Source organism: Phalaenopsis equestris, unplaced genomic scaffold, assembly GCF_001263595.1.
Source record: "Phalaenopsis equestris unplaced genomic scaffold, ASM126359v1 Scaffold000196, whole genome shotgun sequence".
Lineage (NCBI taxonomy): Eukaryota > Viridiplantae > Streptophyta > Magnoliopsida > Asparagales > Orchidaceae > Phalaenopsis > Phalaenopsis equestris.
In genome coordinates, this window is record NW_018164638.1 from 186,181 (window position 1) to 209,503 (window position 23,323).

At 36.4% G+C, this 23,323-nt stretch overlaps 1 protein-coding gene across 4 annotated transcripts in view; it reads left to right on the forward strand.

Annotated features, from left to right (window-relative positions):
• LOC110022526 (cleavage stimulation factor subunit 50) overlaps positions 1–22,986 on the forward strand; it is a 65,086-nt gene extending 42,100 nt beyond the window's left edge. For 2 of the 4 annotated variants that reach the window (XM_020721511.1, XM_020721513.1), the window contains 7 exons: positions 587–638; positions 1,023–1,080; positions 16,374–16,474; positions 17,096–17,250; positions 21,405–21,513; positions 22,230–22,286; positions 22,454–22,986. In XM_020721511.1, the coding sequence (XP_020577170.1) occupies positions 587–638; positions 1,023–1,080; positions 16,374–16,474; positions 17,096–17,250; positions 21,405–21,513; positions 22,230–22,286; positions 22,454–22,609 (688 nt within the window). In that variant the 3' untranslated portion in view covers positions 22,610–22,986. The remainder of the gene's footprint in view (positions 1–586; positions 639–1,022; positions 1,081–16,373; positions 16,475–17,095; positions 17,251–21,404; positions 21,514–22,229; positions 22,287–22,453) is intronic. The other 2 variants (XM_020721512.1, XM_020721514.1) reach the window with 2 other exon arrangements.
• The last annotated feature ends 337 nt before the right edge of the window (positions 22,987–23,323 follow it).

The window sequence follows — 23,323 nt, forward strand, 5'->3', positions numbered from 1 at the left end:
TTTTTTTTTAATAAAAAATTATGACAGTTTATTTGTTATGGTATTTTTGGGATAAAGGTTTGTTGTTGTTGCTGTATTATCTGTATTGGTATTTTTGGTTTCGCTTGCTGGCTTAACACTTCAATCTGACGGGATGCTTGCAATCATTGTCATTCAAATAATATAAACATCAAATTTAATTGTGTTCGTACCATTTTGTGTTGTTATTTCTTGTTGATAATGCATCAATAACCTTAAAGTATTGCATGGCTTCCATGTAGCCAAGTGTCAAGTTTTTGCCTTGATATTTAGCGTACTTCTTAATGTATTCTATGGAATGCTTATAGTCTTTTTTTTTTCACTTTTGTTTGTACTTGGGAAAGTCCAATAAAATGATTCATTAATTGTTTGTTTGGAAATTTTTAATCTGTGAATTTAAGAACAATAGTCGAAGTATTCGTGCAGGACATTTCAATTCATTATGTCTAACTAAGAAGTTAGTATTGTGATATTATTTCGAAAAATCTGAACATTAGTTCCTCTTGCTTCTTATTTGTGTCAGCTCTATTGGCGGCACTTCATACAATGTTCTCTTACATGTTTTCAGGTTTTTTGATTTTTCAAAAACGGTTGCAAGGAAAGCATTTAGGGTCATTCAGGTACTTTTCTCACCTCTTCTACTCTGCTCTCCATCTTATCTTACATACGAAGTAATGTTCAAGTTCCTTTGGAAAGAAAAAAAAAAAAGGAAAATTTTCATATTTACTAAATTCTTATTTATTTACATATCTAACAGCTAAACTTCAATTTTTACCTACATGCGATCTTATCTATGCATGAAAAAGTGTTTTTCACCTTTTAGAACTTAAAATGGTGATATTGTTTATGTGATATGAAAGAAATCGTGGTATAAATGTAATAAGTAAAGTTCAGGTGTTAGATTTGCAAATGCATAGGAATCGTGCGGTATGCATGCTTTGCAGTAGTTTTCAATACTTCGAATTAGTTTTGAATTCACTAGGTTTTACCTCAAATTCATGCAGGATACTCATAATGTGAGATCTGTATCTTTTCATCCTTCCGGGGAATTTCTTTTGGCAGGTAACTGTCCTTTCATCCGAATCAATTCATTTATTTATTTTTGTTATTTATATTTCCTGAATTGTTGCGAACAAGCGTTTCTTAAGTTTTGAGGTTGATATATAAGTGCATTGTTTTTTGGCGTCATATTTTTTTGTTCTCTTTCACAATGATGTGGGATATGTTAAGCCTTTTGTTATGCTTTGGTAGGTACTTATATTTTAGTATTTTTTGGCTTCTGCATTCCTTGTGTTCTGTTTTGGTATTATTTTCACTTTTTTCTTTATCTTCCAAAGGTCCTAATGGGTTGATACAGGGTCTGTTTTACCTTTGTGCTGTGGGTAATTATTATAGTTTAAATTTTAGGGGCATTTACATACATACCACACAAGTCTTATGTTTTTACGTGTCTAACACAAAAAAAACCACCATCAAAGCATTTTTAAAAATGAAGTACACGTGTTATTCATGCATAGGCTTATGACACGAAGGTATTATAAGTGTATACATCAATTTTGGGTGTTATATGTAAATAGATATGTATTGTGTGGTATGTTATTATGTTGGCGCTGACCCTAAGAGCAAATTGGTCTTTTGTACGCCTAATGGCAATTTAGTCTTTTATTATTAGTGTTGTTGGGTACTAATAGACTTTTTATATCTAGGGTTATGTTTATGTATGAGATTGAGTTATTAGTCTTACTTCTAGGGTTTGGGAGAGATTTTCTACCTCTCGAATTGTAGGGATTGGAAGAGACCGCCTACCTCTCAAATTATAGGTGTTTATCTTTATAGTTTTGTTGAGTTGTCTAATTTATTGAAGAAATATTATGTTTGCCATAATTTTTGTGGAAAAGCGTGTCGATTTTGAGGGCGGATCATATCAAATTGGTATCATAGTGACGATTTTGGGAGATCACCACGCTTCGTGACTGAACCTTGTGTATTAGAGATGATGTGAAGGTTTACGGTGTACAAAGATCGATCACCTAGGGGAAGCCAATGAAGGGATTGTGTTTACCGTCTCTTGGACCGACAGGATCGTGGATTACACTAGCACGATACAATCACGAGTTGAGCTTGTTGTGGATCGCGGCGTACAATGCTCCAAGACCCCACAAAACGGGAAGCGCTAGGGATCATGACGAACATAGACCCACAAGCTTTAATTGTGTCTCGATCCGCGCGAGTTGAGCTTGCTGGGCAGCCGACGAGGTCACATCTTGCATTCAATTCAATCGAGGCTCGAGCTTGTTGCAATCCAACTGAATCATTGCATACAGTTCTTCATCTATCTTATTCAAATCTCTTCATATTGTCACGATTTGAGGAAACAGACGAGATTGCAGCATATGAGGTGCTACTCTTGACTGAACCGTGCCAGCTAGCCGAGCCTACGACGGGATTTTATGGTACTTTTTTTTTTGCTTTTGTGATTGAAAATTTTCTTGGGCGTAATGGCTGCTAAGAAAATAAATGATTTGTATAAGAAATTGGAGGAAGAAATGAGGCAACATAAATTTGGTATAGAGGAAAGATTTTTTGCCATTGACAATTGATTCAAGAGCTTAGAGGAGATGATGATGAAGCTTATTGAAATGCAATCCAAGACCTGCAGGCAGTTCAACTTGCAAACCTTAACCAAAGGTTGACTGGATATTCATTGGCTAAATCAAAAGGAAAAGGGATCGGGCGAGAGGAATATGAGGAGGAAAGCATTCACCTTCAAGAACATCCTCCTAGGGCTCCAATTGGGGGAAAGATTTTTGATGGAGGCAGTTGGGCTGAAACATTGTGAAGAGATTATGCAAAGGGGTGTGGAAGTGCACAGAAAAGAAATGAGAGAAGCAGGGAGGGGATATGGCTAGGATTGAAGGAGGGAGCTTCACCCTCGATTATTGGGGGAAACAATGAAAAAATAGGAAGTTGGGGTGGAGATGTTAGAGTTAGGAAGTTAAAGATGCCGATCATTGAGGGGGAAGACACGCATGGGTGAGGGTATTGGGCTGAGCGATACTTCACGGTGAATGGGCTAGATGGGGATGGAGACTCATGGCGGCAGGGTTGTGTTTGGAAGGGAAAGCTCTAGCCTGGTTTCAGTGGGGGAGGCTAGATACTCAATCCATTCGTGGGAGCAATTCCAAGATTGTTTGTTGGAACGTTCCCAAGCAATTCTATGCCTTGACTCAGGAGGGGATTGTCATGGAATACATTGAGTGATTTGAGCTATTGACATGACGACTGAGGGGGTTTTTCGAAGCAGGATTGGAGGAAAATTTCATTAAGTACCTAAAGCCCAACATATGAGCATCACTCCTACTATTGAGACCGCGAGGATTGAGAGAGACGATGGAGCTAGCTTAGATGGTAGAGAACAAGAATTAGATGAAGAAGGCCTGGGGGGCGACATAGATGGAACACCGTACTGAATTGCTACAACCATGACGATACCAAAAGCTCAAACAGTGGAATTTTAGAGGGAGGCTGCACATGACACGAATAATGGACAACACTCAAGTGCTTTACAGAGACAGAGATTCAGAAGATGCGAGCTAATTATTTATATTTTCAGTGTGATAAGATATTTACCTCAGGACATCGTTGCAAGAATTGAAAATTACAAGTTCTCATAATGCTTGACGAAGAGGTAGAGAATGAAGAAATAGAGACAGCTGGGGGGAGGAGCACTCATTTTTTCTCATCTTGAGAACAATGTGTATGTTGACCTAATTTTTGGTCACATAGGACTTGCACAAACATTTTCCTCTGGTCTGGTGCAGTCAGATTGGCCAAAAACCGAATTTGCTCTTTTTTGGCCTGACGTGACCGCTCCAGGCCTGGGCGTGACCACTCCCAAAAGTGCCTCGGAAGTTTCTCAGCATGGTCATGCCAAGCTTGGGTGTGACCACGCCCATGTATAATTGAAGTGACCACTTCGCGTGACACACCATCAATTTGTGGCCTTTGTCCACGTATCAAAGCATGAACCGTCGAACTGTTTCGTTGGAGGCGATCCGTAACTCTTTAACTGTCTGATTCATCATGGTTGTCGACCCGCCACCTAATCGAATGGCTACAAGGGGCTCCACCACCTCTTTCCCAGTCTATAAATAGACGGTCTTCGACACTCTCTGGGACATCCCAACTCTTCGACACTTACCTCAGACAATTTAGATAGAGAAAGAAGAACATTTCTCCGGCAAGCCTCCTCCGATCATCCTCCTTCTTTCGGTAAGCTTTTTGCTTAGTTTCTTTTTAATTTAAGTATTTTAATTCGTAAGTCTTAAGTTGATTTTAGGCTAGATTAATAAACTCAATAGCCTTGAATTAGATTTGTGTTTCAGCTCGACTCAGGTCGACGCGAACCCAGCCTAACCCTAACCCCAAGTTGTAGTCAAACCCTAAGCCTAACATAGGTATGCCCCAACCTAGACCTGACTCGAACCCAATCTAATCCTAACCCCCAAGTTGTAGTCAAACCCTAAACCTAACCCAGACTCAACCCAAACCCGACCCAACCCAACCCAGACCTGAACCAAAAACAATCCAAACCCAGTCAACCCAGCTTAACTCGGGTCACCCTTAATGAAACCGAGCTCAATCCGGTTAACCCAAATTAAACCCGAGTCAAGTCAAGCTAGCTTAAGTTTAATCTAGACCTAAATCAATGGATTTATATGATACCTTAGCTCAATCTTGAGTTAACCTAAGTTAGAAATTTAACTCACCTCAGTCCAACCCTAGCCCAAGTCTAATTCAAAACTAAGTATGTGTGTTATTTTATGTTTCAAACATAGGAATTAAAACAAGAAAAAATTAAAATGTGAACTTCAAATAAAGAATGAGAACATAACCTAGATAGATTTGACACAGACCTTATGTTAGCTAACTTAGGCACTAAACCGATGGCCATACAACCCAGGTTAGTTTAAGTATAGAAGCCTAGGTTAGTCGAGGTACCTTAGTTAGTGTTAAGGACTATGAAATGTAAAACAACAAACTTACCTGCTAAGACTAGGGGGAATACTTGGAATGAAGTAACCCATGGTTACTGACGAAGGTATTTCAGACTACTTCGAAACTATGAAGCCTTATGCTACTCATTCAAAGGGGATTCTTGGTTATGAAGCTAGTGATGGTCGACGTATACCAATATTCCCGAGAAGACAGAAGGCCATGAGCATCTTGACTAGGGATGCTATTTCCAAAGCCTAGGTTAGTCCGCCCATAGAATTCCTTATAGAGTTTAGGGTTTCACTCCTCATCTAGGAATCTTTTCTTACCTAAATCTATCCTTAGCTTAGGGTTTCCAACCATTTCGGTCAGTCAAATCCAGTATCTGTGATTTATCTTTTAAATTGACCTTATCAATTCAAACTCATTATTAGATCCTTTCAAATCTCTCTGGGGTCTTTCTTATGGAACATTGTCATCAGACTGTAAGTCTCATTTCTTTAGCTTAATTTTTTCAATTTGGACCATCTACTTTTAATCACTTCAATTATGAAAGTTCGATCTCTGATAATCAGACTCATCACATTAATTGAGAGTTTTCTTTAGGGCTCACGACTCTAAATATGCAATTAACTACGAGGGTTTGCCTTTGTAAATAACGAGACCCCATAATTAAAATAAGCCTTGTCTTACACCCGTGAGGTAAGAGTAAAAAGAAAAACCTAGCTCTGTAGACTGAAGAAGGCATTCTCCATCCGCACAGTCAGACCCATTTTAAGATAATTTTTTTCTTTATTCGAGAAGATATATTGTTCTTTGAAATGTCGTACCAGGTCATTTAGATAAAAAGTCTCTCAAAAAGTTATGGTGAGTAAAAAAAAATCCCACCAAGTTCTTTTTTTTCTGGCAACTCCATTGGAGACTTGTTCTTCTCTCCATCTTTTATGATCAGTTGAATTATCCATCTTCCTATCAGACTCTTTATGGATCTATCAAACTGATTTGTATCTTCGGGTCCTATCCCGTATCTCTGATCGTCGTATTCCCATCTGCTCCATTGGAATTGATTAGAGGTACATTTCACCCCCATTTGAAAGCTTTTAAACGCGCAGATCTCTATTTCATTCAAAGAACTTTTTGAAGATTCTAAGGTTGTCTCCTTATTGATATCTTTCTGTGCACATTACATGCATGATGTCTCCCAAATTTATTCCCTCTTAGAAACGGAAGTAACCTCGCCTCTGGGCGGTGGGTCCCCTATTGAATTCAATAATCTTAGTATCACGGTATATCACGAAGGTTCGACATCTTATGTCGTCGTTGCTCGTCAAAATCCTCATGTGAACCACCTCACAACATAGGTTGAAGATCCCAGAGGCTGCGATTACTTATTTACCATGCAATCGGAATAGAAATCAACAACAGGGATTACTTAAAATTTTTTTTTTTAGAAACCACTTCAATGAAGACAATTCTGATAAAAGCCATGTATTTGGAACAATTATAAATGTATTCATAACAAATAAATTTCGACGGTGAGAATTTTCACGTTCACTAAAAAAATTGGATGAATGATCAAAATTTTTTTTCGAATCATTAAAAAATTGAGTCTAGAAAATTCCACTCCGAGGAGAGCCTCTTACAATTTGAAATTTTTTATTTATCATTTTAAATCAAATTTGATCTGTTATCGCGCGCTAAACGGCTGAACTTGGGTCTTAAACCCCAAAACGAGCTCTTTGCCTAGGCGTGATCACGCCCAAACGTAACCAAACACCACACACATTGCAAGTGACCACTTTTTTCCTCTCTTTTAACCCGATTTAGGCGAACCTTTCCAGTTGTTGTTCTACTTATTTCATAGCAGCCCCCACCTCCCCGATCTTCACCGCAACCGCCGATCCTGCCTCCCATGACGTTCTCGCTTCTCTCTAGCTGCGGTTCAACGTCATTACCATCGTTAACCTGTTGTCTTGCTTCTTCCACAACAACCCCCGCCTCTTCAAACTTCACGGCAGCCGCCAATCCAGCCTCCCCTCGTTGGACTCCCTCCTCATCAAGCGTGTTGTGCATTTTTTGGTTGAGTCATTGGTTGTAATCATTTGTTTTGTTATTTTTCTTTCAGTGTTGTCTTTCGTTATTTCGAGTCTTCATTGTAACCTTGTTTTAAGTCAATAGTAAATTTGTCTTGTGACGTGGTTTGGGTTAACTCTGACATTATTTGGTATCAGAGCTAACCCAACCCTAATCTCATCCTAGGATTTCTAGTATCCTCCCTTAACCAATCCACCACACCAATTTTTTTTTTCTTTTGTTTTTTTTCTCTTCTTTCTTTGTTCCTTTTTTTTTTCTTTTACATTTTCCAAATCATCAACATTCCGATAAGGAGAAATATGCCTGGGCCTACCCGATAAGAGATACAACGAGAACTCTGTCGCCTCTAACAAAGGCTTATGGATATTGAAGAGAAAAATCAGTGGGAAGTTACCCTCAACTGTGACCTGTAAAGTCCAAGGGAAGAATGAAAAAAATATGAAGATGAAGCAGGAAATATAGTGTCGGTTCCTACTAACTTACTACTGCAAAAAGTTGCAGACTCTAGCTTCCGAAGAGGAGATACCGTATCACCAAGTAACCCCCCGTGCAACCATCCAGTGAAACCAATTTGCAAGTCTATCGCAGCCAGAAAATGTGGCAAGTGTAACGGATTTGGACATGTTGAAGTAGAATGCACAACCAGGGGAATGATTCACTTCACTGAGCCGAGCGTTATCGAAAAGTTGGGTAAAGACACTGCAGACACTGAAGACCGGTGAGGATATAAACGAGAAATACCAACTTCCAGTTGAAGAGATGAACAGTGATCGGGAAGAATATACAAACTTCATAAAGGATTCTCATTTTCCAGCCAACGAGGAAGAGTCGTTGTCAAATCCAGTTGACCCCGAGATAGAGATTCCAACTGAGGCAACAATCACAGTTCTAGAAGGTAGTAACTCTGAGATAATGTGCAGTCTAACAGTGTATGAGATTATGGTGCCTCGAGCTAGCATTTTGCAGACTTTCAGAGGAACACTAGTAGGACCGACCTGAGATGTCTACAAGTGTTATGAGTTTGAGGAGTCGACATCAGATACAGAGTCACCACAAATAAGGAAAATGCAGATATTTCAAATTTATAGATTCCCTCCTATGTTGCCTCTACGGAGGGAGGTCTAGCATGTCCAAAGAGGGGTCATTTTGTTCCATGTCTGGAATAATACGAGGAGTATTTCAGATGTTAGATTCAGCTCAGAAGGGTACCCATCAACAGATGTCCAGCAGGAGGGATGAACCTCAGCTTTGAAATGTGCCCTAGGAGCTTGAGCGGGATGAAAGTTCTTCAATGGTATCCAAGTCCTGCCACTGAAGATGTCTCTCCTGAGTGTCCGCTAGTAATAGTAGCACTGCCTACCACAAATTTCATCCCCGAATTGAGTTCTCCTCACAATCTTGTGACTCAACCATCGCATGTTAGGCATGAGAAGGGCAAACGAAGATTTGAAATGTAATGCCTCGAGAGTTGCATTGCGAGAACCCTCCTCTATGTGAAACTCCCACTCAAGATGTGCCAAAAAAGGGCGGCTACCTATTCTACCAGAATGTGTTATGGAATGACAACACCAACATGATCGACCTACCAAGGGACTTCGTTCCATGAGGATCCAGGTGCTGCCAGTATTAAATACAAGGAACCAAAAGCTTCGACAGATGGGGTCGAAGCTCCCCCAACCCTGGAAAACTAAAGCTGCGATTGGGGGACGAGGGCTGCCGCCTCTTCCTTCCTCTTCCCCCCTTTCATTTTCCCCTTCTTTCCTTATGTTCTTCTTTCCTTTTCTTCTCTTTCCTTCTTTTCTTATTTTCCATCCTAGGCACTTTCTAAATTTAAATCTTAATTTTTAAATATGAGATCTGATTTTATTCTCCCTTATTATTTTACAAAGCTTTTTCCTAAAATATGAAATCTTATTTTTATTTTTCTTTCCTATTTTAAAAGGCCTTTCTTAAAACTTGAAAGCTGATTTTTATTCTTCTTATTTTAAAAGTTTCTTAAGATAGGTCATGTCTCTTTATAAATAGAAGAGGTTGTGCTTAGAGTTAGGGGGGAGTTTTTATGAAAAATTGAATTCAATTTTATCTGAGTGTTTTCCCCCTTGAGAGCTGTATCGGACGTCAAGGTACTGTTCCGGTTGTTGCTTGTCCGAGGCGGTGTCCATCTTCAAGGGTCTCGGTAGTGCTCCTACTGTAGCTTGACCCCAACGAGACATTTATCTTCCCCTTACGTTTGTTTCCTTGCTGTCAACTCTGAACCCGAGCACCGCCGCCCTTCTCCACTGCTAACCACTTTTTTGCTCTCGTCCAGCCACGCAGCCCCTCTCCCATGGCTGCTGTCGTTGCTCCTTCCTCCTGGATCTCCTCCAGTTGTTGTCCAGCCCTTATCGGCAACCCACCGACACCCCTATAACAACTACCTTGCTGTCTCGGTCTTTCCCATCGCTGCTAGTGTTTTTTCGCTTGTTATCCACGCTCTGAAAGTGCTGGTGAACCTTTCTAGCTATTGTCATACTTCCACAGCAGGGCCTTCATTGCAGCTGCCGATCCAGCCTCCAACTACATTCCCTCTTTTCTCCAACTGCGGTTCGACAACGTTACTATCGCCAACCTGCCGTCATACTTCTTCCACAGCAGCCCCCACCTCTTCAGCCATCACCGCAACCGCCAATCCAGCCCCCCCTCACTGGACTCCTTTCTCATCAAGCGTGTTGCGTCTTCTTTGTTGAGTCTTTAGTTGTAATCCTTTGTTTTGTGTTTTTGCTTTGAGTGTTGTCTTTCATTTTTTTAAGTCTTCATTGCAACCTTGTTTTAAGTGAGTAGTAAATTTGTATCTTGTATCGTGGTATGGGTTAACTCCGATATCATATGGAGTAAAGAAAGAATATATTTTAGATTACCATTCAATTAATGTTGGCAGTATTTTTCATTTTATTAACGAAATCAAGTATTTCCATTTTGACTTGCTGAAAAGTTCTTAATCTTTTTTTTGTTTTTGGCTCCCCCACGTCATTTTGCAAATTGTAGTCTTTGCATATATACTTGTGTTGTTGTTGAGTAGTGGTTTATAATACTTGCGCCTCCTGTTTTCTGTCTTTTTCTTCCATGAAGCATAAAGTACTCTAAATAAGTGGCTTTGGGAGGCTTGGGAGTTGAAATGGATTAGTTTATTGTGTCCAGTTTGAGCTAACCCCAAATAGATGGGATAAGGAAATATTCATAATATTTATTTTGAGCCCAAATAAGAATGTAAATGAATTGAAGCCCGTGCGTGCTTAATTGTTGTTTTTATTTGAAAAAATATCTATTCAAAATCTGCTTGTGTTTGAAATTATTCATAGCATGCTCATGTTTTATTTGTTCAAAATTTTCTATTCATGTGAGGCTCGTATTTAGTTTGAATTATTTAAAGAATTACTAAATATTATTTTTTTAGATAAAACATAATAAAATAAAATAAATGTACTAAAAATCAAATAGAGCAGTACAAATTCATGGTTTATATAATTAGTTAAATATTTAATTTAATGATATATATTAATCATATAATTTCTCAACTATTTCAAGCCAAAATGAGGTGAATGTGATATCGAAGTTTTTATTTGTGTTTGGCTAGTTTATAATCCAAGCTTAAAATTTCTATTGTCATTGAACTTGCCTACTTGATGAAAGATTCAAACATAAATTTTTTTATGAGTTTTTCACGAATAACAATCATTTTTGATAGCCCTAAGCTCAATGTCTTTTTTGCAGCAAATGTGAACATACTCTTCTTTGAAAAATGAGCCATTATTTCATCTAAAACCAAAATGGATGGCCTCATTAAAATAGCTTGATCTGACCTACATAGTAATTAGAAGTCTTTAAATTAGTAAATTTTCTATTCAATCAGATGTGGCCATCCTAGCAAATCATGGTAGTGAATAAACTAGTTACTTTTAGATTTTTATGCTATGATAGAATTGGTACAATTTATCATAATTGGGCCATACTGAAACTTTATTATGTTGTTGTTGAACGTTGATATAGTATTTTTGGATGAGGTTTACACTGCAAGTTGTTCCTTCTAATATTGCTTGTTCTTGCAGAGTGACAGTTTCGCACATGGAAAAAGAAATAAGATTTTTATGTCCGAATAAATATGCATGAAATACCGAAACAAGGATTCTTTGTTCATTGATTATCATTGTGCTCGTAGAAGTTAAAAAAGCGGTGGTGGGACATAGGGCTGACTTATTAATATAAAGTGCAAATAAGTCCAATACTCATAGTAATTAGGGCACTTATAAAATCTATATTTCCTTTATTTAATAGAGCCCTTGTGGTTGTCCCACCCAAATGTGCACGCACACGTTCTAATTACTTACCAAGGTCAAGCTCGTGGTTCATTATATGACTTTTTTTACCACTAGTCAACAAATTTGTGCAACATTTTATGGGTATTGATCGAGTATTTATACCAAATCGTTAATAGAAGTTTTGTATTCGTATGGTTAGATATGTTCAATTCTTTGGTATACTTCAATATCCTTGATCAATTAATGATGATAGAAAGGTGATTTAATGGTATCTAGTGGCATCATATCTACTAGAAAAATGAGATAAATAGGTGATAATTTTTAGAGTTTGCAAACTATTTCGAACTTAAAAGAGGTGTTTAAAAATTTGCTTGTATAACTCAAATTAAGTTGGTGTTTATAGTCCATCCACAAGTTGATGAGAGATAATGTTCTGTTAAATTTCTCTTCTATTGTTGGGATGTGTTGAAAAAGTGTTGGTGTAGAAGAAGGTTTGAAATTAAGCAATTAGGTGCTAAAGCATTTTTCATCAATGAGGTGAAGTGTAAACCTCAAGGTGTTTCAAGGCTTCAGCTTGAGTGAGGCATACATCTCACCTTGAGAGAATTAGGTGTAAGCTTATTGCATTTCTTTTATAAAATGCACTAAAGGCCTCAAGGCACGCATCTTATTACGTATTTTAAATAAGGGTGACGCGGGAGCTTGGCTTACACTACTATAGTTGCTACACTACTATGAACCTTTTTTTTATTCTATTCCTCATCTTTTCTATTTTCTTTTCTAATTTCGTCATCTTCTAACCACTAGTTCATATTTTAATATGGTGTTTGTTGTCTTAGAGTTAGTATTTGGTGAGTTTTATTTCATATTTCTGTAGGACAGCCGACGACATCATTTTTTCTCTTCAAGGACTCTATCTGAGGGATTGGATGGTGCTCCGACTATCAAAGACTCTATCTGAGGGATTGGTTGGTACTCCGGCTGTATCTTTCTTCCGAGGTGGTGATTATTTCCTCCTATCTCCTTCCACATCCCACCCTGTCGCTCCTGGTTGTTGTATATCGCTGCAGTCGGCCACAACAACCTTCTATTAGTTGTTTTTTGCCGCCCCACCTTCCCGGACGCCTCTCACTTGCTTGCAGTTTTGCTGCCGCCAATCCGGAACTCCTCTTTGTTCTCCTAACCTTTGCATTGCATGGCTGCGGGCCAGGACAACCAGGGAACACCTCCTTCCTGTTGTCCCATCTCTATCCACCTCCGCTCTTCGATGCCATCACCCCGAACAACCTTTATACTTGTTGTCCCTACATTTCTGCACTTTCCCCTCACTGCCAACAACATTCCTTTGCTGCCACCACTCTCGTCAACCATTCCGATCCACTTAGCCGACCTCCACCACCCTGGGATACGCTTTATAGGTGTTTGCTTGTGTCGTTTTATGTTTGTTATCACTTATTTGATGTTTGAAGAGTCATTGTTGTAACCCAATTTGATTTCAATAATAATATTTCTGTTGCTATGGTGCTTTGAGTTTAACTCCAGTATCATTTCGTATCAGAGCATGCCTAATCCTTGTCCTATCCTTGGGTTTCTTTGCATTCGCCTCTATCCAAGTCACCTCCACCAAAATTTTTCTTTCCTATTCCCAAACACTTGCCATATTTTGACTAACCATAATTGTTCTTCGCCTATTTTCAAAATCAGCAACCCCAAATTAGTTTTCTTACACCTTCAATGCGTCTCCTGCACCCTCTTTCACCACGCAACCCTAAACCCTGACCATGTCACCAAAGAGATACATGCCTAAGCCCACCCAAGAGGAGAAGCAAAGAGAGATCCGCCTACTTCAGCAGAGGCTTGCAGGTATTGAGGGTGAAACCTGGGGGGAGATTATCCTTGGTCGGGATCTGGAGAATCGAAGGGGAGCAAGAGATGAGGATCTGAATATCTTCCATAGGGAGGACTTTAGTGATGCAGAAGACCAGCCAAAACGCTTTGGAATCTAGTATCAAAGGAGGTCGAGAGATGAGCCAACATGTGGAGAACGGGAGAATCTGGCAGTGAAGCAGATGATCTAGTGTCGGTTCCTACCAACTTACTATAGGTAGAAGGTTCAAACTCTAGCTTCATAAATTGAGAGATCGCATTATCGGGTGACTACCACATCTGACAGACAATGTTCAACCTTAGGGTCTTAAAGTCATATTACACCCCGGAGAACATCAAAGCTGACTCTCTCAGAGGGAAAGTTGAGTCAGAGTGGAGAACAGGTGGAACCAATCTACATCTCTAAATATCTTCCAACAAAGAATGTTGCAAGTGCGACGAATTTGGGCATGCTGGATTAGACCGTACAAGCAGGGGGTGATATGTTTGACCAGACAAAGCTTTCTTTAAAAATTGTGTAATGAAACAATAAACATTGTAGGGAGTGAGGACACAAAGGAGGATGACTAGCTTTCGATTGAAGTGATAAATGATGATTCAGTAGAAAATGCAGATCTTAGAGAGGATTTTCAATTTCAGCTAATAGGAAGAGACACTTAATTTCAGTTGACCTCAAGATAGAGATTCCATTTGAGGTAACAGTAGCTTTTTTATAAGGTAGTGACTTTGATGTAATGGACATTCTGGCAGAGTACGAGATTATGGTGCCTCGAGAGCATTTTGCAGGCATTGAGAGGAGCATTGGTAGGGCTTGCCATGGATGTCCAAAGGGGCCATGAGTTTGGGGATTCAATATCAGACACAGGATAACCTAAAATAAGAGAAATGCAGACGTTTCAGATCCATAAACTTGTCCCTGAGTTTCCCCTACTGAGGGAGGTCTCGCACGTTAGAGATAAGACACTTTTTGTGTCACGTCGGGAAAATTATATGGAGTTATTCAGATGTTAAATTCAGTTCAGCATGGTACCCTTGTCCAAACAGGGGGATGAACCCTATCTTGAAATTTTATTTTAGAAGCTTGATAGGGAAGGAAATTCTCCAATGAGATTCAAGTTCTAGCAGCGAAGAAGAAGACTCTTCTGAGTGGTTGCTAGTGAGGGTGGTGTAGCATATCATAGATTTCATTGCAGAGTTTACTTCTCCTCATATATTGATTTATCAACTACATTCCACAGAGTACGAAAAGAGGAAGCAAAAGGTTTCCAACTTAAGGGCTCAAGTTTTACTTTACAGGAACCTACATATATATGCAGCTCTAGATTATGATGTGCCAAGAGAGGATGCATATTTATTCTATCAAGACATGTTGTAGAATGACAACTACTACATGACCGACCTTCTAGTGGATTGCAATATCTTCGTCACCATCAATGTGCAATATCTCCGCTACCATCAACATGACAGACTTGACTTCGTGCTACAAGGAACAAGAAGCTTTGACGAATGAAATCAAAGCTCCCCAAATCTTGGGAGATTGATACAAGATTTTGGGTCACCACAGTCCCTTTTTCATTTTTTGATCCCTTTCCTTTTCTATTTCCTATCTATTCTAACTACTAGTACTTATAATAAATATATTATTTGTTGTCTTAGGTTAAATATTTGACGACTTTTATTTTTCAGATTTTTGTTAGGTTAGTCGCTGACATTCGTTTTCCCTTTCGAGGGATTGGGTGGTGCTCTGGCTGTATGTCTGCCCCTAGGTGGTGATTATCTTCCTCCTATCTACTTCCAGATCCTCCTCCACCGCTCTCGATCACTCTATGTCTCTGCAACCGGCCACAACAACCTTTCGTTAATAGTTTTCTGCCGCCAAACCACACCTCCTACCTCCTTTCCCAACCTTCACACTACGTCGATGCCTCCTAGGAAAACCAAAGAACACCTCCCTCCTATTGTCTCGTCATTATCCACCCCCCATTCCTCGCTGAGCCTCCATACTTGTTGTCCCTACATTTTTTAAAGGTTGTCCACAGAGCAAAAATAATTAAAAAGTGAGGTTCATTGCTGCGTTAAGGTTGGTGATGAAGGATAATATCACGGTAATGAAATCTCTATATAGAAAGTTGCTTAGTGTCCCATGTTAGATTGTACTGAGTTTGTCCAACAATCTAATGATTTGGATGTAAACTTCTTATGTACCTTTTTAGGTAGAAAAAGAAAATGAAAATGGCATCTATGCAGAATTTGATTAATTTCATTTGATAATACAGTTGGGGCTTCAAATTTAATCTCTAATGTACCATCCATTAAAATCCTTACTTTTTTTTGGAGGAATTAACACACATATTCTTATGCATTTAGGTATCTCACACCTAAACCTTCATTTTTACAGGCAAAGCATCCAATTCTTTCCAATCACTTCATAAACAGCATTAATTACACTTCTTCATAGTAAAATCCACCTTTTCATACATAGGTAGGGTGCTTTCCCTGTAAATATGAAGTTTTAGGTATGTAAATGCATAAGACTTGGGTGCTATGTATGTAAATTTTCATTTTTTTAAAGGTTACATACGTACCACTTAATTTCTATATATTTACATATCTAACAACTTCAATTTTTACATATATGCCACCTAACATGTACATCAAAAGGTTTATTTCACTTTTTTAAAGGTTACATACGTACCGCTGAAGGGCCCGACTCAAGACCAACCCCGGGTCTTGAATCAAGTACACTAAAGAAGCCAAATGATTTATACGATGGGTGGTGGCTCTTTTCAATTGTTTTAAAGCGCTTAATTATTTTGATCTGGTCATAGAAGTCTTTCTAGGGGTCTTTTCGGTTAGTTCGTGAATGACTGAAATGCTTGCTTGTTTGTTTGGTTAGGTGGTTAAGTGAAGACTGTGAGCGGCATGCCGCTTAATTTCTTTTTCTTGAAGGACTTGAATTTTGCATTTTGCTTCAAAGTTCTTGAACCCTTGATAGGTAATTTTCGTCCTAACAGACATATTTATTGGTTACAGGTACAGATCATCCTCCCATTAAGATATTAAGTCTTTATCATTGTGTTACAGGTACAGATCATCCTATTCCTCATTTATATGATGTTAATACCTTTCAATGTTATTTACCTTCCAATTTTCAAAACTTGAATACGAATTCAGCCATCAATCAGGTCTAAATTTTTTTCTCTCTCATTTATAGGATCTAAACTAAACTCCAAAAGTAGCAGATTGTTATTATTAAAGAAATTTACATAAATATCACATAATTCTTATGTATTTACATATCTACCACCCAAAGTTTAATATTTACATTTACAACTTAGTATGATAAATCTATGCATGAAAGGGTGCATTTCACTGTTAAGAATATAGTGATGGTGGTTTTTTTTAATGTGATGCTAAGAATTTGAGTGGTATGCATGTTAATATGAATATTTAGGTGTTAGATCTGTAAATGCATAAGAATGTGATGTTAGATCTGTTATTATTATTATTATTATTGTTCATACGACATAATTTCTATGTATTTGCATATCACATCTTGTATTTATACCACACAAATCTTTAATATCATATAAAAATACCGCCATTTTAACTTTTAAAAGTAAAAAATACATTTTTATGCATAGGTATGGTGGCATGTATGTATAAACTGAAGTTTTAAATAAGTAAATACATTGGAATTGAGTGGCATGTATGTAACTCTTCTTTCTTCTTCTTCTTCTTCAGCAGCATTTTCTTCTTATTATAATTATTGATAGGCTATGTGATTATTTCTTAATGTCTACTAGGTTAGATACTCTTTATCTGGTAGCTTATATGTGACAGCCTCAAAAGATGGCTCTGTTCTTTTGTGGGATGGGGCGACAGCACAATGTGTACGACAGATTGTTGGGGCTCATGGATTGACAGAGGCTACGTGTGCAAGTTTTACAAAAGATCAGAGGTAGTAAAACTTCATTCAATGTGATTTTGATCTTCTTTTTGGGAGATTTACACATATACCCTAGAAAGTTTTTTTTATTTACAAAATTAACACCATATTTTTCTACTGGACTCTTCTATTTGTGTGTGCTAGATAATTAAATCATTGTGAATTTAATGAAAGCAAAAAATATGAGTTGTGATTTTGTTGTGCTCTTCAATATTTCTGCGATAAGTATTTGTTTTGTAAATAGATAAGATTTGAGTGCTATGTATGTAGTTATTTCTTTTAATATAACCTTATTTTTTTGCCATTTTACAATCTAAACTCATTGTTTATCGCATCTTTTGGCCCAAATTTTCATTGATTAAATTTGATTATTTTACTTTTTTTACGCTTACTGACAAGGCTTTGATGGATAAAGCCTGTCATGTCATCTGTAACATCTTCTGTTGATAGTTTAATGGTAATATTCCTCAAATAAATTGACTTGTGAACTTTTGTTTGATAAAAAGGGAAAGGTTAATTTACGTACTTAGCACACAATTCTTATGTATTTACATATATCACACCTAAACTTCCATATTTATATGCATATTAGTTTGGCGTTTTAAACCTATGCATGAAACTGTGTATTTGACTTTTGAAAAGTGATAATAGTGCTATATTTGATGTGATATTAAAAATTTGAGTGTTATGTGTGTAAATATTAAATTTTAGGTGTAAGATATGTAAATACATAAGAATTGTGTGCTATGTATGTAAAAACTCCAAAGGGAAAATATAAAAAAAATGTAGAAAGAATGAAAATGGATTCATTTACTCAAAGGGAAACTATAAAAAATGTAGAAGGAATGAAATTGGAATCCTCTCCTTGTACTTTTACTTTCAGTGCTCATAATATTGGTTGATTGAACGAACAATTTTTTAGTTCTCGTGGCTGTCCTTTGGTGCTTGTATTTTTTTTCACAAAATTGGTAGAATATAACAGAACACGTTTCTTGAGGAAATTTACATACATACACACAATTCGTATGTATTTACATATCTAACACCTAAAATTTTATATTTACATTGATTACGCTTTGTTGTCATAAATTTGTGCATGAAATTGTGTATTTCAATTTAAAAAGCTAGTAAAGGTGGATCTTGGAATATAGGTGCTCTCACAGGTAAATTAATGAAATTAGTTGATATTATGATTCATATAAAAATAAATATCTTATGTATTCATGAAACTAAATGAGTTGGAGAAAAAACTAAGGAGATTGATAACTTAAGTTTTAAACTTTGGTATTCAACTAAGAGTTGTACTAGAAATTGTGTAAGTGTAATTATAAACAAGAGTTTGATAGATACCGTTGTGAAAACTAATAGAATTGGAGATAGAATTATAGTCTTTCAGATTATTGTTGATACTAAGATTTTTAATATTATAAGTGCTTATGCTCCTCAAGTATGTTTAGATATAAGCTCTAAAGAAAAATTTTGGAATGACCTTGAAGTTTTAATATAACTGATACATCTTGAAGAAAGAATTTTTATTGGAGGAGATTTAAATGGATATTTTGGTAGAGTGGTAGAAGATTTTAGAAATATTTATGGTAGCTACGGTTTTGGAGTGATAAATGAAGGTGGAAGCATTTTAGATTTTGCTTTAGCATATAATTTTATTATTGCTAATACTTTATTCAAGAAAAGAGATGAACATATTATTACTTATAAGAATGAATTTAATAAAACATAAATTGATTATTTTCTTATGAGGAAAAGAGATTGTCGAGAATGTAAAGATTATAAGGTCATTTTAAGTGAGGATTTAATTACTCAATATCAAATATTAGTTCAAGATTTTAAGATGAATAACTGTAAAATAAAGAATACTATGAATTATTGTCGTAGAAATCTCTGTGGGACACCTAAAAGACATAAAATTATATTTATGAGTAAACTTCAAGATTTCAAAATTTGAAATATTCATGAAGAAGTAAATGTTATGTAAACAATTTTATGTGAAATAAAGTAACAAACACTATTAAACAAGTGACAAAAGATATACTTCGAAAATCAAAAGAAAAAGTTTATATAAATAAAAATAATTGGTGGTGAAATAATAATGTGCAAGATAAGATAAAATATAAGAAGTTATATTATATAAATTGGTTTAAATTTAAAAGTCTAATGAACTGAGTAAAATATAAAATGACCCATAGAGAGTCTAAGAGAACAATTTATGATGCTAAAAATTTTATTTTTAGTTATCTTTATAGTATATTAGATACTAAAAATGGTGAAAATAGATGTATAAACTAGCCAAACAAAAGGAGAAGAGAAGTAAATATTTAATTCAAGTGTATGAAAGATGAAAATCAAAAAGGTTTTTTCTTGGTGAAGGATGTTCAATATAGGTAGGTGAGTTATTTTGATTAACTTTTGAATGAAGTTTTTGAAAATACAATCCAACTTAGTGATCTTAATATTATTAATAATAATAAAATATTTCATTTTTATCATCGCATTAGGAAAAAGAAGTTGATGAGGCTTTGAAGAAAATCAAGGGTGGATATTTTGTAGAACTTGGTGATATTTTAATTGAAGTGTGGAAATATATAGGAGATTTGAGAGTTTTTTGGCTTACTAAACTCTATAATATTATTTTAAAAATTAAAAAGATGTCTGAGGAGTGGAGGAAGAGTATTTTGGTCTCCATTTTTAAGAATAGAAGAGATGCACAAGAGTGCAAATTATAGAAGAATTAAGTTGATGTGTCATACTTTAAAATTATGGAGAGGATAATTGAACATAGGTTAAGATGTATTACAAAGATTTCTTATAATCAATTTGGATTTATGTCGGACAGATCTACCATGGAAGCTATGCATTTATTTGATGGAGAAGTTCGGAGAGAGTATCTACATTTGATTTTTATTGATTTAGAAAAACTTATGTGAGGTTCTAAGAGATTTCTTTTGGAGAGTTCTAGAGAAGAAATGTGTTGATATGACTTATATTTAAGTCGTTAAAGATATGTATACTAGAGTTGTTACATGTGTTTGAACAGGAGGATTGACCAAATTTTTTTCTATTTTAGTTGGATTATATTAGGGATCGGATTTAAGCCCATGTTCTTTTGCTTTAGTTATGGATGCTCTTACTGGACATTTACAGGAGGATGTACCTTGGTGTATGCTTTTCGCTGATGATATCGTTCTCGTGGATAAGACCAGAGAAAAAACTCAGAAAAAACTTGAATTATCGAGGTCTGCATTGGAGTCTAAAGGCCTTCTTTTGAGTAGAAGTAAAACTGAATGCATGGAATGTAATTTTAGTAGTAGCTCTAGTGACTGTTGTAATTATAGGTGATTAAATTATTAAAAGGTGTGAACGCTTTAGGTATTGCTCCAGTGGTGGACAAACTTAGGGTTTGTTTGGGGCAGCTGCAGCTTATTGAATAATCTGCTGATAAGTTGATTGCAAATAATCTGCTGATAAGATGGGTGCGGTGGCTATTACAAATTTTTATTTTTTTGGAAAAGTCAGACCGCTGTCAGAAAGTTGTCACCGCACCTAGATATGTGCGGTGTGAAAACGTTGTTTTTCGGTATTTTGAAAACGCATAAGCTGCCTAAACACAGTTTACCCAAACAGTCCAGGTGCGTTTTCAAAATGCCACCGCGCCAAATAAGCTGAGCTCCAGTGGTGGACAAACTTTAGAGAGAGTCATCTTAGTTGGTTTGGTCACATTAAACGTCACCCATCTGATGATCCGATTAGGAGAGTAGGTGTTTTAGATTCGACTTTTGTTAAGAAAAACAAAGGTAGACCTACAAAGACTTGGGCATATTGTATAAAAAATGGTCTTAATTTATCAGAATTAAATGAAAAAATGACACTCGATAGGATGTAATGGAAAAAAAGGATTCATGTAGCCGACCTCACTTAGTGGGATAAAGGTTTGTTGTTGTTGTTGTTCTTGTAAAGGTGGTATTTTTTTATGCGATATTAATGATTTAAGCACTCCTATGCATGTAAATAGGAAAGTTTTAAGTGCTTGATATGTAAATACATAAGAATTGTTTGTTATGTATGTAAATACCCCCTTTTCTTATTATTAATGTCTTTTTGCTGATTTCGCTAGTTTTGTTTTTCAATAAACTCTGTTGTGGAATCACTAGATATGTGCTCTCTTGTGGGAAGGATTCTACAATAAAACTATGGGAAGTAGGAACTGGAAGGCTTGTAAAGCAGTATTTGGGAGCAGTTCACACTCAATTACGCTGTCAGGTTTGCTAAGTTTCAGTTCATTGATTCTTTTCTTTCTACTGAATCTAGAAAGATGGCATGTTCTAGTATTATTTGATAGAGAATTTTACATACTGGCTACCGCACCATTCTTATGATTTAAATATGCAACACTTAATGTTTGATATTTACATTTATAACAATTTGATGTTATAAATCTATGCATGAAAAGGTGTATTTCACTTCTACAAAGTTAGTAATTATGGTATTTTTGATGTAATGTTAAAGATTTGAGCGGTGCACATGTGAATAGGAAACTTTAGCTGTTAGATATTTAAATATATGAGAATTGTGTGGTATTTATGTAAATGTCCCTATTTGATATAAGAAGTTGCTATCTATGCATTAAAAGGTGTATTTATGCTAACATTTACTAATTCATGTGCTCGACAAGTCGACATGCAACAACAGCTTCAGCACGCATCATTTTTTTGGGGCGTTTACATATATACCACCCAATTCTTATGTATTTACACATCTAACACCTAACTTTACTTTTGACATTTATGCCACCCAATTCTTTCACATCACTTGAACAAGAACCCACCAATTTAATTTTAAAATATGAAATACATCTTTTTTATGCACAGGCAAAATGGCATATGTGTAAAAATTTAAGTCTACGTGTTTGATACGTAAATACATAGTAGTTAAGTGGTATGCATGTAATTCTTCCCTTTCTTTTTTTATATTTGTAGGCTGTCTTCAATGAAACTGAGGAATTTATTCTATCCATTGATGAACTAAATAATGAGGTATGCCATCATTCCAGCTGGGACTTAATCTGATATCTACTTATTTACTCTTCAATATCATTCTGGTTCTGATGGATTCATCCCGGTCGTTCAAAATGGATTGAATGGTCATGATTGAAACATTTATCTGTGATCCTGGTCTAAAAAAAACTTACAAAAAGTTGCAGGTGGTGATATGGGATGCATTGACTGCTGAGAAGGTGGCAAGATGGCATTCCAATCATGTAGGTGTGCCTAGATGGATAGAGCACTCTCCAACTGAGCCAGCTTTTGTTACCTGTGGGATTGATAGGTCTGTCAGATATTGGAAGGAGATATCGTGATAATCTCAAGGTTATTCGTATTTCACTCGATCACCACTTTTCTCCTTGGGGTTTTCTAATTCTCCTAAAAGTTCTCCCTAGTACTGAGTCGTACGGTTCAAGTTCTGCAGCTCCCGAACTACACATTCAAATCTAAAGACTTAACTAATAGGACAGATATCCAGTACTTGAAGCACTCAAAAATATTTTTAATATTGTAGATTTTCTTTTAAATAGACACACTATAAGTATTCATGTTTGTTTTGAGGGCTGTTTTATTATTAAATTATATGCAGAAGGGATTTTTAGTTCTAGCTTCTTGATAGAACATGGGATGTTGTATTTGCAGAGGACATTCATATCTTTCTTATTTAGTGAATTGGCACTCTTTTTTGGAAGATTTGCGTATATGCCACTTAATTTCTATGTATTTTCTGGAGTAACTTGCTGAATGGCCCCTTAATTATAACCCAAAGTCTACAGAGACATCCAACTTAGTCCCCCACTCTTTTAATATTGAGCTACTTTGAGACACTACTATAAACTTAATGAAAGTGAGCTTTGAAACCATCCTGTGAGAGGGGCATGAATGGTTCAATATTGCATTGGGTTCACGCAAGCGTACATGTCGTGTAAGTAACGTAATGAAAGCGAGCTTTGAAACCATCCCGTGAGAAAATGAGGAGTTAGAAAGTTAAAAGTCTAAAGACACTAATTTCACAAAATTTAGTTCTA